Source organism: Rhinolophus sinicus, linkage group LG03, assembly GCF_036562045.2.
Source record: "Rhinolophus sinicus isolate RSC01 linkage group LG03, ASM3656204v1, whole genome shotgun sequence".
Classification (NCBI taxonomy): Eukaryota; Metazoa; Chordata; class Mammalia; order Chiroptera; family Rhinolophidae; genus Rhinolophus; species Rhinolophus sinicus.
Genome location: NC_133753.1, coordinates 25,149,827 through 25,166,379, shown reverse-complemented (window position 1 = coordinate 25,166,379; position 16,553 = coordinate 25,149,827). Strand labels below are relative to the sequence as shown.

The 16,553-nt window shown below is 39.0% G+C and overlaps 1 protein-coding gene across 2 annotated transcripts in view; it reads left to right on the top strand.

The window, feature by feature from the left end:
- Nucleotides 1–1,700: 1,700 nt before the first annotated feature.
- The window catches only part of PSEN1 (presenilin 1), a 62,346-nt gene continuing 47,493 nt past the window's right edge, over nt 1,701–16,553 (top strand). Inside the window, exons 1-3 of one of the 2 annotated variants that reach the window (XM_019733626.2) lie at nt 1,701–1,838; nt 10,261–10,343; nt 10,432–10,559. In XM_019733626.2, the coding sequence (XP_019589185.1) occupies nt 10,485–10,559 (75 nt within the window). In that variant the 5' untranslated portion in view covers nt 1,701–1,838; nt 10,261–10,343; nt 10,432–10,484. Of the gene's footprint in view, nt 1,839–10,260; nt 10,344–10,431; nt 10,572–16,553 lie in introns of both variants that reach the window. The other variant, XM_019733624.2, reaches the window with a different exon arrangement.

Below are 16,553 nucleotides of genomic sequence, written 5' to 3'. Positions count from 1 at the left end.
CTGATCTAAGGACTACACTTCAATTAGCAATTTAAGGTATCTACTCAGTTCTAGTATTGTATCCTAACAGACTACATAAATGCAGCTTAATTTTCTTTTTAAGTAGATTTTAAAGAAAAAAACATGTTTGAGGCAAACAGATACTTATTTTGTATGTTCATGAATATAATCTTCAAAAAATGATGCTTGAGAACAACTCAATACTACAGGCTTTATTCCTAGTCCGTCCCAGAACATTTTCTCCTTACAGAACTGTATGTTGTTACTTTGAATCTTATCATAGCGTTTCTTGATAAACTTATGTAATAGTAGAGGCTTATGCTTATTTTGTGGAGAGTGCTGTTTCAGGTACTCATCAGGCACGAATACTATATATGGTGGACAGATTGAGAAAACTGAGCTTGAGAGTCAAAGTGGACTAAACACTGTTACCATTTTTTTCTCCTTTCATATGAAGTAAAAAAAAATTTTTATGCAAATAAATGTAAGCAGGCATGCAAATGTGTATATGAGGCTTATTTACCCAGCCCTTTTAAATAAGTTCTATGAATGTTTCCAATTGTACCCAAAAACTGCTGCAAGGTTTTATGTCAAAAGGCTTAGAAATTTTTCCACGTCATATTTCATCCTTCCGTTAACAATATGAAATTGAGATAGTTTTTGTTCAGTAAAAGATAGTGAAATTGATTTGTGAATGCCACTGGATATAAAGGAGTATAAGAAGGATTCCCAAATGGGCAGTCCTAGGTGTCAGGAAGAAAACTGGAAAATTCACATATATATTTCAAACCCAGGAACTATTACTATTACATTAATATTGCAGACCAAAGTGAGCTTATAATTTTTAATAAACGTAGATTTTTTGAAGTGTGGGTATGTTAAATTAAAATATTTATTTGCATTTGAATGCTTACATTTTCATCTTTATTTAATTGACAAATCTTTACGTTTCATTTTACTACTTAAATGAAGGCCAAATTAGGAATGGCAATCTAAAATGCCCAGAAAGAAAATTTCTATAAACAAAAATGAATAAAAATTCTTCACAACCCATGTTGTTTGAATTAAATGACACTACAAGTCTGTTTACCACATATTAGTTGAATTGATGACTCTTAGATTATCGTGCACAGATTCATAGCTGACCATTAAAGTTGGGATTACAAAAATGAGACATTTTGTGTTCTGGAAGCTTACCATTTAGGAAGATGGTTCTTAAACTTGGAGCCTAAGAATCCCAGAAAATGTTTGTTTAAAATGCAGTTTCTCAGGTTCTCCCCACCTGCCAGAAGTTTTAATTCCCTGGTTAGGGGGTGTATTTATAGTTTTAATTAGCGTTTCTTGCTTGTGGTGCAGCTGATTCACATTGAGAAACACTACAGATAGGTACCATAGAAAAATGGTAAACGTCAGGTTTAAGATGCCATCACTTGTGGGCCGGGAGAAGTACACGCTGGCCCCAGTTTACATAAACGTTGGTTCTCGACCGAAGAGCTGTGTCTCGGGTCCCTGACAACCTCCAGACTCATCCTGGCACTCTGGGCGGGTTTCTCCAGATCCGAGGCGGCCCGAAGCGCAGGGTTTCCCCGGTAATTCGCGCGTGCAACCGGAAGCTCCACCCTTTTTCCCTGGGTCCCGCCCTGCCCCCTCTAGGTACCTCCCCCGGTAGATCGGCCGCCAACGACGCCAGGGCCGGAAATGACGACACCGGTGAGCCTTTGGGGCGGGGTCTGAGCTGGGCAGCTCCAGAGGCAGCGATTTCACATCGGAAACAAAACAGCTGCTACTCGCGAAGGAACCTCGGCTGCAAGCGGCCGGCGGCGGCGAGAAAGGAGTAGGTGCGTGATGGGGAGTTCGGGGAGAGGCTGGCGTCCCTCATCCGGTGTCGACACAGGCGGCCGCGAACAGGGCCCGACTCTTTGTCGCGGCCGGGGCCGCGGAGCCGGTGTCCTCGAGGATGAGCGGGGCGCGGCCGGGCAGGGACAGAGGAGCCCCGTGTGGGGGACGAGAAGGGGCGGCCCGTTTCTCGAGTTCCGGGCGCGGCGCGCGGTCGGGTTGAAGAGAGACTACCCTTCGGAGCCTTGGTCCGGAAGTGCTGGTTTCCCGAAGATGTCTCAGGGCGCAGGTGCCTTGGGCCGGGATTGACAGCCTTCACTGAGTGGAGCTGGAGAAAGAGGAAGCGCGTTGCGCTGAGTCTGATTGAGCAACTGGTGAAACTCCTCGCCTCGTGTCCTGAGTCTGTCCTTGTCCAAGGGAAGCGAGTGGCACTCAGGCTAAGTTCTTTATGTCTCACATTCGAGGCGGAAAACAGGGTCCGATGCTTTTGCCTTGATGGGCATTGTCACGAAGCATGTATGTGTGATGCTTTGCATGTATCGTAGACATTTGCGTTTTCTTCCCGCCCAGATTCCTTTCAAATAAATATCTGCTCTTGTGGGAAAGTGATTTAATAATAAATTTTAAATCATTGCTTGCCTGATTTGGACAAGATTAATAAAGTATTCAAGGTTTATACTACAGGAGATAAGAATAGTGTGCAGACAACTATGCGTCATATATAATAAATATATAGCAGAGCACAATATAAAGGTCATAACATTCTCTGAAATTTGAGGCAGGTAGAGATCATATCTGGTTAAGGGAATCTTGTTCTTTTAATTATCTTTTGCAGTGGAAAGATTTTCACCCTTGGAGTTGAAGTAGGGAGGGCATGATAATCATAGGGTGTAATACAAACAGGGGCCCTTTGGATTTAAACGTCCAGTGATCCAGCCTCAATATTAAATAACTATTATGAAGGATGATAAAATAGGAAAGTAGATTTGAGCCTGTTGCATTTGGCTAATTTTCAGTCACCTGCAATAGCCTATTTCAGTTCTCAACTCATGTGCAGAATTCAACCAACTTAAGGTCCCCCCCTTCTTCTCCCTTCCCCCCACCCCCCGTTTAATAACAAGCCTAAAACAATGAAGAAAGAAGCCTATTGCGTGCATGGAGTCCTCTCCACCTTGCCCATCCCTTCCCCCCCCACCCCCAAAATATGATAGATGTGGCATCTAGCATCTGGTTTTCCATTCTTTTATTTCTGGTTCCTGGGTAGACAGTTCCCACAGTTCTAGGAATACTTTCCTCTGAATGGATATGATTTATTGCTGAATTTTAAGTTAATGGCTGCTACTAATCCTAAACTGCATGAATTTCCATTTGTGGAAAACTGGAGGATAGGAGTTGGTCTCTGAGAACCATGGTAGCAGGAAAGATAGAACATGTGTCTGTTTCCTTTTGCTTGTGCTCCCCCACTATTATATCAGATTGTAGGGAGATACTCCTATCGGATACGTTCTGAAAAACCTTTCAAAGGCCTCTAATACTGCTTCTCCTTCATGTGATAGATGCCAGGCAGATTTGTAAGATGTTTCGAAAGTGTGGCACTGTGTTGTGGTCTGAGCTTTGCTTTAGGAACATTAATCTGGTAGTTGGGGCTAGAATGGATAAGAGAATTGAGGTGACTTTGCATAATCAGGCAGAGACTTAGGAGGAAAAACATGAACAAGACATAGCATCCAATTGAGGTGCAAGAAATAAAGTGTAAAGTTGACTAGGAGGCTTTAAGTTTGGAGAATGGGGGAAGACGATTGCAGAAATAAGGAAGTTGGCAAAGAACTATTTTAGAGTGGAAGATGAGGAAGTGGTTTGGAAGTATCACTTTGAAGTGCCAACAGGTGAAAATGTCCCCTAGACAGGCATGGAACTATAAACATGAGAGTCACTTAAATAGACTCACCAGCTGAAGTTGGAGCAATGGAGGAGACACCTAAGAAAAGGAAGGGAACAGGAGGCCCAGGCAGACTCCTAGGAACATTTATAATGATGGGGTGGAAGAAGATCGGGGAGCCAGCTGAGGAGAATGAGTGGCGGGAGGAAAACCTCCGTAGAGCAGTGTCACAAAAGCTGAGGAAGGGAGGGAAGCTTCAGGAAAGAAAAGGTTGTCAGGGATTTTCAATGTTAGGCCTGGTGTAGCAGAAAGAACTGAAGATTTAGAGCACCACTGTCCAATAGAAACATAACGTGAACCACAAATGTTAATTTTAAACTTCCTAATAAACATTTTTTTGAAGGTAGAAAGAAGTAGATAAATTAATTTGAATAATAAATTTTATGTAACCCAATACATCTAAAATATTTTTTATTTCAACATGTAATTAATATAAAAATGTACTTGTCTGTCTTCCCCTCTATATAGTAAACTCTTTAAGTAAACAGAAGCATTATGTGATTCAGTAGCATCGCCAGCACTCATCACAGTGTCTGGTTATGTAGAAGAAACCCAGTAAGTGTTTTTTGATGAAAGGGTATAATGTTTGGTTTTCACAATGCCTAGTACAGTTCCTTAAGTTGATCTAAAGCAAAAAGAAAGAATGGAAACTTTGCTGAATATAACCAGTGACTTACAAATTAATTAGATGTATTCATTTTTTTCATTAAAGATTAGTTGCATTCTCTCCATTTCTACAGTCAATTTGAGACAATGATTCAGAGTAATCATACCTTCCATGTAGAGTTACTGAAATTGAATGTCTTTTGGTGGGAAAGGTTCTTTATTATTTTACACATACTGATAATACTGTTCCATGTCCATGGTTCTTAAATCCAAAAGCCCCTGGAAAAATTGAAAGGCTTACTTTAACCTGAACCTATTTATGTAATTTAAGACTATTATATGTTTCACTGTATATTTCTTAATGTGTTTGATTTTGTGGTTCTAAAGCCCTAAGAGGATATTATAAAACATGTGGTGTTTGCATCATATTACCTTTATTAAAAAAAAAAAAAAAAGAATTCTAAATATATTTAGTCCTAAGGGTTTCAGATAAAGGATTCTGGATTTGTTCATTTTCATTGCATTGTCTGAGACCACATAACCATTTTTGTTTGTTTATTTATTTTTATTGGGGAATATTGGGGAACAGTGTGTTTCTCCAGGGCCCATCAGCTCCAAGTCGTTGTCCTTCAGTCTAGTTGTGGAGGGTGCAGCTCAGCTCCAAGTCCGGTCGCCGTTTTCAATCTTTAGTTGCAGGGGGTGCAGCCCACCCTCGCTTGCTGGAATTGAACCGGCAACCTTGTGGTTGAGAGCTCAGACTCTAACCAACTGAGCCATCTGGCTACCCCCAACCACTATTATTTTTAAAAAACTACAATAACTCTCTATATAACAGACTTCTCCAAAATTCAGTGCCTTACAGCACTTGTCCTCACTCAAGGCTCTGCTTCAAGGTGTAGGTCTGTGGACCAGCTAGGGCAGTTTTGCTTTGCGTGTCTTATTCTGGGGCTTGGGCTGAATGGGCAGTGGCTACCCACAGTAAGCTCAGGCAACAGCCGAAGTACAAGAAGGCGAGGCCAGTTTCACAAGCACGGTTCAGGTGTCTGCCTGTGGGCCACATCTGCTAAGATCCTCTTGACCAAAGCAAGTCATAGGATGTGCCCAAAGGCATGTGGTGGAGGGTAGGCTGCACCCACCTTGAGGCCCAAGTCAGTCACAGAGCCAAGCCCACCATTACTACAGAGGGGACGTATATCCTTCCCTTAAGGAGGCTGGGGCAGGGAGTAAATATTTGCTGAATAATAATCTAATCTATCACAGATGGTTCACAGAAGTGGAGTGGGATGGAAGAAGGAAAACAAAAATCACCAAATAGGCCGTCACTGTCCTTGCTCCTTTTAGTCTGCCACTTTCACAAAGCCTGTTGTAGGGCTGGGGAAATGATCTGCTCCTAGTCTCAAAATCCAGGATGGATTTCTGAAATTTTAAATTAGTTTCAAATTATTTTTATTAATTTTGGAGATTGGCAGGTTATTGTTGGATGTGAGCTTTTAAAAACTCAAATAGAGGCTCTCCCATTCCATCCATATAATCAGAACTGGGGCTGCCTGTCCAGGAAGAAGCTGTCAAAGTAACATTAAAGCTGATTAAATATTTTTGTGGAAAATACAATAAATCACAAGCTCATTTGGCACTTGAAAATTTCTTAGCATTACAATACAAAGACACTATTAAAAAATATTTCAGGTAGTTTTCTAAGTGAAGGAGAAACTAGTCAAGTGGCGAGAGTCATTAAAACCAGCTACAAGCCCTTTGTGCTAGAGAAGATCCATGGAAATGTTTGTTTCTGTGGAGTACAAATTTTGTTCACATTTATCTCTGAGAGTGAAGAAAGAAAGTGGAATCAATAATTAAGTAAACATGTTATAAGAGTTTGACGGTTTAGTTGTTACCTTGGGATATAGTGAGAGACAGAAATGTATTTTTCTGTTGGTGCTTCCTTAAAAGGGATTTTTAATAAACTTCTTTTGTGATTCTAAACATTGCTCTGGTTTTACTTTTTGAAGTGCTGAGGGGTAGGTTTTGTGGTTAGATAGACTTTTCTGTTCAGCACAGCTAGGCTCCAAGATTATTTGTATTCTCCTGGGGCTTTTTCTTTTTTAGCTCTTAGTATATAATAGAAAGAAATTTTAGTTGCCCATCAGGGAAGGATTTCTTTTTTCTTTTATATGATTAAGTGTCTTGAGAATAAAGAATTGGACGGCAGTGTATTCAAGTATGTTTTGTCCATCTCAGAAAATCTTTAGCAGGTGGCCAGAGAGAAAAGGTCACATGAAAGATCCTCAATCTCCAACAACTATCTTTTCTTGTTCTCACGGCACTGCTAAGAATGTTATAAAGTCCACTAGTGTCTTTTGCCACACGGCCTGAACAGTGGGGTCATGGGCTTTCTCCATGGAGTCATCAATTGTTTTCAGCTGTTACTGGACCAGAATCAAATATGGCTTTAGGCCTGCTCCTTTCTTTGTACCAACAATGTTTATTTGTTCGCCAGACCTGACTAAAGACCTAGCTTAACCCTGTTGCTTGAAGCCTCTGCTTTCTACTGAGCTCATGTAAAGAGCAACTCTTCCAGGGAGGGACCCCTTATATGTAGCATTGTGATCTTCAAAGCATCAGCGGAGGCCTGAGCTTTCTCCTGGTGAACTAGAAAAGACCTGGGCTGGGCATCAGAAGACCTGGGCTCTGAAACTGGTGTTACCTGCCCCATAATTGTGTGCTGGTCAATTCTTTTACCTTCCCTGAGCCTTAGTGTTTCACAGATATGTCTTTGAAAATAGTATTGGGATGTGCTAAAGTATTATTGATGATTCTTGCAAGATTTGTCTGAGAAAGCTCCAATGTGATAATCAGTGTGTATGGTTTCTTATAATAGCTGAACAGATTCTATAAGCATAAGGCTAATAACGGGAACTACTTAAAATGACCAGATTCTCACTGTAGCTTTCTTTAAAAAAATACATGAATAAATTTAGGACTATATATTAGGAATGCTTTAGGGGCTTCAGTTTTTAATTTATAGTTAGACCAGTTATTGAAGCTTGAGATCTCATTTACTACTACTGCTGTGTTTCCTCGAAAATAAGACTGGGTCTTATATTAATTTTTGCTCCAAAACACGCATTAGGGCTTATGTTCAGGGGATGTCATCCTGAAAAATCATGCTAGGGCTTATTTTCCGGTTAGGTCTTATTTTCGGGGAAATATGGTAGTTTTTGTTTTGTTTTAGGATCCCATTTACTTCTAAGCAGTAGTTTTACTAGTAATAAAAATCAGCTCAATATGTCTTAATAATCATTGTATACTCCTCAAGGGCGGGAATTTTACACAGAGGCAACATAGTGTAATATGTGAGCCTTTTCTCTTTTGCTTACTGGACGTGACCTTGGGCAAGTTAGTGAAATTCTGTATGTCACATTGTTTTCATCTGTAGAATGGGTAAGTGAAATTAATTAATTAAATTCTTTCAGTGTCTGTCTCTGAGTTTTGATATAGGTAGACAGCCAGTAAACTCATATTTAGTGAATAATCACTTACCTTCTAATTTTTCTTGTAAATATAATATACTTTATTTACTTCTTATATATTTTTGCCTGCATTGCCCTTTCTTTCCCTTTGCTTATTTCATTTGGTTAACACTGTCTTCTTTACTTGTTATCTTGTTTCTGAGGGCTTATAAGAGACTATTAATGGCAGCTTTCTAAGGGGTTATTATTATTTTTTTTAGATTTTTTTGGGGAAGGGGAACAGGACTTTATTGGGGAGCAGTGTGTACTTCCAGGCCTTTTTTTCCAAGTCCAGTTGTCCTTTCAGTCTTAGTTGTGGAGGGTGCAGCTCAGCCCCAGGTCCAGTTGCCGTTGCTAGTTGCAGGGGGCACAGCCCACCATCCCTTGCGGGAGTCAACCTGGCAACCTTGTGGTTGAGAGGACGTGCTCCAACTAACTGAGCCATCTGGGAGCTCAGCGGCAGCTCAACTCAAGGTGCCGTGTTCAATCTTAGTTGCAGGGGGCGTTGCCCACCATCCCTTGCGGATCTCGAGGAGTTGAACCCGCAACCTTGTGGTTGAGAGCCCACTGGCCCATGTGGGAATCAAACTAGCAGCCTTCGGAGTCAGGAGCATGGAGCTCTAACTGCCTGAGCCACCGGGCCGGCCCTCTAAGGGGTTATTTTTGTAATAGAGCTGTACTTTAAATGATATGGTATAGTCTTCAGAGCAATCAGTAGAGATAATCAATTGCAACTTTTTTCTATTGCCATCCTGTGGCATTTCTGGGTTTACTGAGATAGGTGCTGTACTAAATATTTTTGTGGAAAAGAAGGGAATGATATATGCTCTGTTTGCTGATCATTAATGCTACATTAATGTTACAATTTCAGTTAGTCAACTTTTAAAAATCTAGAAGTATAGATTAGAATATTTACTTTGAATACTTAGAAAATATAACTGTTCTGTTGGAATCCACTTCTCTTTTGGATAAGCCAGCATACATATTGCCAAGTTTTAATTTTATCCATTTTAAAAGACAGGACAATGGTATGAGTAATCCTACATATAGGTTTATTCCTACAAAATCTTAAATTTTTTAATTGACGTATATAGAAATGTGCGCCGATCATAGGTGTATACATCTTAGAGCATTTTCACAGACTGAAATCCCTCTGTAAGTAGCACTCACATCAAGAAATAAAACATTACCAATCCCCTCCAAATCTTCCCCTGTACCCCCTTCCAGTGAATAGCCCCCATACAAGTATTGTCTCTATTTCTATTTTTAATTCACTTTATTTTTAAAACAAATTTACATTAATTATGTCTTGTTTAGTTAATATTAATTTGCAATGCCCTGATCCCAGCCTCCTAGCTATGGGCCGAAGTTGGAGGGGAGGAAAAAGGTAGGCATGGTATATAAAAGCATGTAGGATAGAAGGGAAAGCATCCCTGGCTTAAAATTTGTCATGATTTGAATGAGCCAAATATAGATGATTAAGGGTGAATTTGAACTTGATACCTTTACTGGAGGGAAAAGTTGCTGAATGTGTTTTTTATGAAAAATCATAATAAAAAAAGTGGAGAATTTAAAGGGTAGAGGATCCTGAAAAGTGAAAATGAAACAGGACATTGACAAAATGCTTTCATGTAAATAAATGTGTGCATGGTAATGTTTTAGGGACTACATATGAATTAGAATACTGCTTAGGTATGCAGACAGGATTTTTCCTTCTGTGTTTTTAAAGACTTTCTGTGAAAAGGAAATATGAAGTCATCAAGAATTGACTGATAGAGATTAAGGTAGCCATGCACATAGGAATGTGGCCCAGGAAGGGAGACAGTGATGTATATAAATGGGCTGTGCGAGGATGCAAAGGAGAGACCCGAGGCCAGGAGTCAGCAGTCTGTGTCTTTTATCCTGGTCTTACCAATTGTGGGATTTTTTAAGCAAGTCACTGAACTTGGGTCCCCTTCTGCTTTTGTAAAGTACATATGTTACCTGTTTACCCTGTCTTGGGGCATTATAGTAAGGCTAAAATGAGATGATAGAATTTTGCAAAATTAAAAGCACTAGACAAATAGTTTTATGGAGGTATAAAAATTAGGTTGGCTTGGTCAGCATAGAAAAAGGAATGTTGATGAGAACGTTCTTTAAGATTATTCAACTCCCCCTGCTCTATATCTGAAATCATTAAGTAGCTTTATGAAAATATGTGGTTTGTCAGGTAGATCTATCCATTACTAAAGGGGTATCTTGAGCTGATAAAAGTTGTCAGTTGAAAGTGATGGCAAATTAATAAATTTGTGGTTTACAAATTGGTTTTATAAGTATTTAATGGATGTGAATGGATTTACTAGGATTTGACCAACTCTGCCTGACCTGTTTCAGACCAAACCCGGGAGCCTGCAAGTGACAACAGCCTACAAGGTCCTTAAGAAAGCTTGGCCTGGAGGAGAACACATGAAAAAAAGGTTTGTTTTTGGTAAATGTAATTTATGAAAGTGTTTACAAGTAAAAAATTGTAATGCACAAAGGATTGTTTTCTTTTTCCCTTTTCAGAACCCCAAGAGGCTTTGTTTTCTGTGAAAAGGTATTTCAGTACAGTTGCTCCGATGACAGAGTTACCTGCACCCTTGTCCTACTTCCAGAATGCACAGATGTCCGAGGACAGTCACCTGAGCAATACTGTACGTAGCCAGGTACAGTGTCAGCCTCTGCAACTGCCTTTGCCAGACTGGGGATTCAGTGATCCCCTGCCCCGCCTCTGAGAGAGGCTTCAGGGGCTGAGCAGGCTTTCTCATCTTTACCAAATTCATGTATTTTCTGACCTTCATCTGAGGGCAAAGCACTGTACTTTTGGTGCTGGGGACACAAGGCTATGTGAGACACGGGTGTTACACAGTTCCTACCTGGCTCAGATATCACCATATCACCTCCTTCACTGAAGCCTTCTTACTCGGCTATTATTATTTTATCTATCTTGCCCTACTCTTCTATAGGCTGAGTATATTTTACTTTAATTTTTTCAGTATCTAGCATAGTTCCTGACAGTGCTCAGTCAGTGTTCAGTGACAGAATGCATGATGATGAATGCAAGTCCAAGTGTAGAGTCCTAAGAGAGTTCAAAGGCGAAAATCAGGAAAGGGGTGTAATCCATGGCATGGGACACAGAGGCTTCACTGGCTACACACAGAGACCTCAGATCAGCCTGCGACCGTTAGCTAATCATTATGGATTGAATGTGGCTTCTGTAGGGGGCCTATGAGATGGTTGGGGAATCGGTAGGATTTTTAGAGGTGGAGCCAGAATGGGCGAAAACATAAGGCCAACAGTAAGCTATACTGGAGGCTTGGGGGCGAGGGAATCAGACAGCTGTTTCAACCAGAGGGCAGAACCAGTGGGGGAAGAGACCACAACACAGGCTCTGGATCAGTGAAAACAATTTTCTCACAATTACTCTATGTCTGAAAGATCATGGAGTGCCTTGTGGGCTAGTGTGTGCTTGTCACTCAAAGCGGTCACAAAGGCTGGAAGACTACCAGCCCTACCTGCAGACGGTTAGTCTGTGGAATGAGCAGCAAACTAGAGCACTAGATGGCCTGGAAGTTCGCTTCCCACTCTGAAGATCTGGAATTCCAACTGAAGGTTAAAATGTGGGGAAAAAAGCTTTACAAAGTAGACTTTGAGGGATGGGTAGGACTTGAATAGAGCAAACTGGGAAGTCATTACTGATAGAAGTAACACTAGTGGAGGAAGAATTTTCCTAAAATATAAATTGATAGGGAGGCCATATCCAGAGATCTAATGTCAACAAAGGCAGACCACATTGTATTGCTAGAACATTTTTAATCAAGTGAAATCAAGTTAAAATGAATATCAAGGGAAGCCTGAAAGCGAACACAAGCTGTAAACTTAGAGGTGTGTGGGGGAAGGGAGAGGGACTTTGCACCATGTGCCTTGGTGCTCAGTCGATAAAGGGGTGTTACTAGGACTGATTTTTGTGACAACACATTTGCTCCTCTCCTGTGCATCAGCAGCTTGATTACTCTTTTTCACTGTTCTGTACAAACAGCTTTTTGAAAAGTTAGGATGGGGCCAGATTATGAAGTTCTTTGGATACAGGATGTGAAAATTTGGACGTTATAGACTTTGTACTCATTTTTAAACTGTTACTTCAGAGGAGGGAGTGGGTAAGTGGAAACAGCATAGTCAGGGCTCTGGGCACCCCTTCCTTAACCAGAGCAGCTCCTAGTTACAAATCTCCCCTGGATCCCTTGAACAAAAGATTCCACAACTAACAAGGTTTGAAAAAACACAATTACATGTCACTCATTTGACCCAAACCCTCCAGAGGCATCTCATCTCAGAATACAATCTGGTCTGTGAGGTTTTAACCTTTCCCTACCTCTGCCCCATCTCTGTCTTATCTCTTACCACCCTCCCCTCATCCACCGCTTCCTCAGATCTGCCTCTGAGCCTTGGGTTATTCTCCCTCTCTTCACATGGCTCCCTTCACTTCCTTCAGGTCACCTCATGAGTCACCTTAGCAGTGAGGCCTGGCCTTCCTCGGCTCCCCCTCCCTTCCCTGCCACCTGGCACTCCCTATACCCTTATGCTGCTTTTGTACATAGTATTTCTGGCATACTACCTGTTTACTTGTGGATTTTCTTTCTCTGTTTCCCCCTGCTATGTGTAAGCTGCTTGAGGCCAGGTACATAATCTGCTTTGTTCACTCTTGCATCCCCAGCTCCAAGAACAGTGCTGGGCACCTAGTGAGCTCTCTGTTGTTAATGTAGTATTTCTATCCCTCACACTCAGGTTTTGTAGGGCTTTCATGGTATTATTTTCCTGCCTTTTGGTACACCTTAGTGACTGATGAATAAAATATTCCCTTGAAATAAAGGGTGTGATAGAGGAGGTACAGTTGCGTGGGATTTTTATTTGTAATTACATATGTTCATGGTTTATTTTTAGCAAGTCTTAGTGCTAATATTCTCAGTGGTACCTTCCATATTTGTTAGGGTACCACTGTCTAGACCATCAGGCCTGATTTATTTGTATGATTTTGACTGCTGTTAAAAATGTGATGTCAAATACTGTGTTTCCCCGAAAACAAGACCTAGCTGGACCATCAGCTCTAATGCGTCTTTTGGAACAGAAATTAATATAAGACCTGGTCCTATACTATATGTTTTAGTAAAATAAGACCCGGTCTTATATTAAGTTTTGCTCCAAAACACACACTAGAGCAGATGGTCCGGCTAGGTCTTATTTTCGGGGAAACATGGTAAGTTTCTCTTTTGTTTATCCTTAAAAATGCCCTCTATAACTTACAAAGATCTTCTTTATACATTCTCATACTTTTCAGTTGTCATGGGGTAGGTATTATTCCCATTTTACAATTCAAATGCTTATCCAAGATAACATAGAAAGTTAAATGACAGACTTGGAACTTAAAACTGCTTTCTAACGCCAAACATGTTTGGTATACTTTTTGTTCTTCCAACTGTCTCTTACCTCAGAAAAACACAATGCCTAAAGGAGATACTTACTATGGGAAGAAAATTCTAAGGAAAAAAAATAGAGGTCTCTGTATTCATTTTTGGACTAATGTGTTTTTTAAACCCCAAAAAAGAGGAAAAGTATCTTATTAAGTTCTTACAGCTATAAAGAAGCCACTATATAAATATATGCTCTGGTTGGTTATGAAAAAGGGGGTAGATCCAAATTTAAATTGGACATAGATGACTGTTTTTGTGGATTAATTGTTTTATTTCTCCTCTTGGATAGTGGAACTGTTACATACAAGAACATTATCTGGGCCTTTTTCTATAGTTTGTGATCTGTCATAATCCTTTGTTTTACTATGTCTGTTAAAAAAATTGTAAGGTTTTATTTTTCTGGTGCAAAATTTTGATGGTAGAGCTCTTTTTCCTTCACTTGTCATAATTCGTTGCCAGAAGTCAGCCTCCATTTCATTTCTACTGACATTATAAGAATATACTAAAACTAGAGGAAACTGAAAATAGAAACTTCAGAATAGTGAAAATTTATGCTTTGATTTGGTATAGACTTACATGATTTATGTGGACTAGGTTCTGAGACCTTTTTGCTTTTCTAAGATACAAAACGGTGAATTTTTTTGAAGTCTGAAATTCATTTGTATTTTATATATATTTGTATATTGTGTGCTAGTAGAACAGTGATTTCCAAATCTTTGTGTGCATTGAAATCCCCTGAAAGAAGTGTTAATACAAATGCTTTGGCCCCAAACCCCGAGTTTTGTAGGTCAGGGATGGGGCTAGAGAATTTGCGTTTCTGGCCAGTGCTTCTGGCCCAGGGATCATAGTTTGAGAACCATTATACTTATGTAATGACATTAGAGAAAAGCTATTGGATTTATAAATTGAATACTCGGTATTTTATTTATATTAGTTAATTCTGACCCGAATTTTCTAGTCCTTAAGGAAATACATTGTTAATAACCTTTTTGATTTAGAATGGAAAAAAATCAATCATTTGTTAACTAAAAAAGCCCTAAAGTAGTAATTCATTGAAAGATCAATAATGATTCTCTATATAAAGCAATTGCTGGAGAACACTTATATAAATCCTTTACCATCAGCTGCTAAATTTACAACATTAAAATGTATCTGCTCTTTATAAAGGAAGGTCATCTGCAATATCTTTTCTGAATTCAAAACATTAAATGTAAAGAACTTTACTAAGTTGTTAGCAAATCATAGACTGGCAGAACTAACCTCATTTTCTAGATGATAGTGGGTCACCTTTTTTTAAGTATGAGAAATCCTGTAAGATTAAACAGAAAGCAAACCTATAAGCTATTTAAAGTGATGTTTAAGTACTAAGGACGAGGGGGAAAAAATAAATGAAAGAAATGATCTAAATTTAAACTGAATAGGGTTCACAGGCCCAGTTAGCCTTTAGTACTATTACTGTACTGTTTATAGAAATGAATTTGTTTTCCCAGTTGTGTCAAAGTGAAGTAAGGAGAAAAAGAACTTAAAATCTTGGTGACCTCCAGAGGAACGTGCTTGCTTTTGTATGAGAGTAAAGTCAGAAATGTTTGGCACAGATCTTAATAGTTTGTTTAAAAACTCGTTAGGTTCAAGCCCAACACAATAGCCCCATAAATATTAGGTTGGTGAAAAAGTAGTTGCGGTTTAAAAGATTAAAAATAATTGCAAAAACCGCAATAACTTTTGCACCAACCTAATAGTATTTTTGTTTAATGTTAATGCTCCCTGTTCAGTGAACCAGTTAATGTTCACTGTTCAAGGAAATGACAGCCTTCCTTGATGTTAAAGCGATGGTTAAAGCTCTAACTCCAGGGAGTCACAAAGCTTGGACACGTGCTGGATGGATTTTTGTGTGCTGTTGGAAACATATTGCCTATGATTAATAAATATGTTCAAGTTTTCCACGTAACTTGCGGGTTCTTCAGTTAAACTACTCTTCTAGTTTTTCCTACAGGGCAGGTTTAGGAGCCTTAAATTTCTAAATGTAGAAATCCAAACAATATCCATAAAGTCTTACAGGATTGATACTTTTCTTATAAATAAATAAATAAATATTCATATTAAGTAAATAATATGCAGAGTATAAATATAGCAACATAATGGAATACATTGTAACTTTAGGCATCTTGACTTATTACATTGAAATGTATGCATGAAATAATATTAGATGAAAAAAGAAGAATGCGATATTTATGAACATTCATTATAACTATGTACATGTGTGTATGTTGAAAAACATTACAGTTTGGAGTGTTGTAAGATTAAGTTTTACTTGTAAAATCATCTAAGGTCATATTCAGCAATATAAATTTATAAACTTAAATGTGGCAAAAACTGCCGTGAACAAAGTCATAAAACAAACTGGGCAAAGGCTTATAATGTATAATGACATATCTTAATGTACAAAGAATTCTTATGAAGTCAAAAGGAACATGAACAACTCAGTAACATTACTGAAGGATATGAGCAATATATATGGTGGAAGAAGAAGAAATAAAAATGGCACCAAATATATGAAAAGATTAGTTGATGAACCTTACTAATAATCAGAGATATAGAAATAAGAACTTTTCATTTTTCACTTATCAGTGAGCAAGGATTGATACCCATTCCTACTAAAGATGTGGGGAAAATAGGCATTCTTGTATGCTTTTCATGGGAGTCAAGTTCATGTTTCTTTGGAGACAAGTTGTTAATTGAGTCTGCAAATCCACATGCCTTTTGGAGATAATTTAGCAATTAATAGAAAAAAAATGCACATACCTTTTGACCTAGCATTTTCACTTCTCACATTTTATGCTATAGAAACATTACAAGAGTACCAAGAAATACAGACAATAGTATTTATTGAAGCATTATTTGCAACAGTGAGAATTTTGAGGTAGCTTCAATCTTACGTTACTAACGGTTTACCCAGTCAGTATAACGTAATGGCTAATAGTAGGATCTGTTGACTAAACCATCTGAATTAGAATCTGTTTAGAACTTCTTAGTTCTGTGATCTTTGGCAAATTATCTGGCCTCTCTAAGCTTCAGTTTCTTTATCTGCTAAATGAAGTTTATAATATTAATACATTCAGTCTTATTAGGATTAAATGAGATAAATCACCTGAAGAACATCGGTAGCATAGTGTCTAGCAT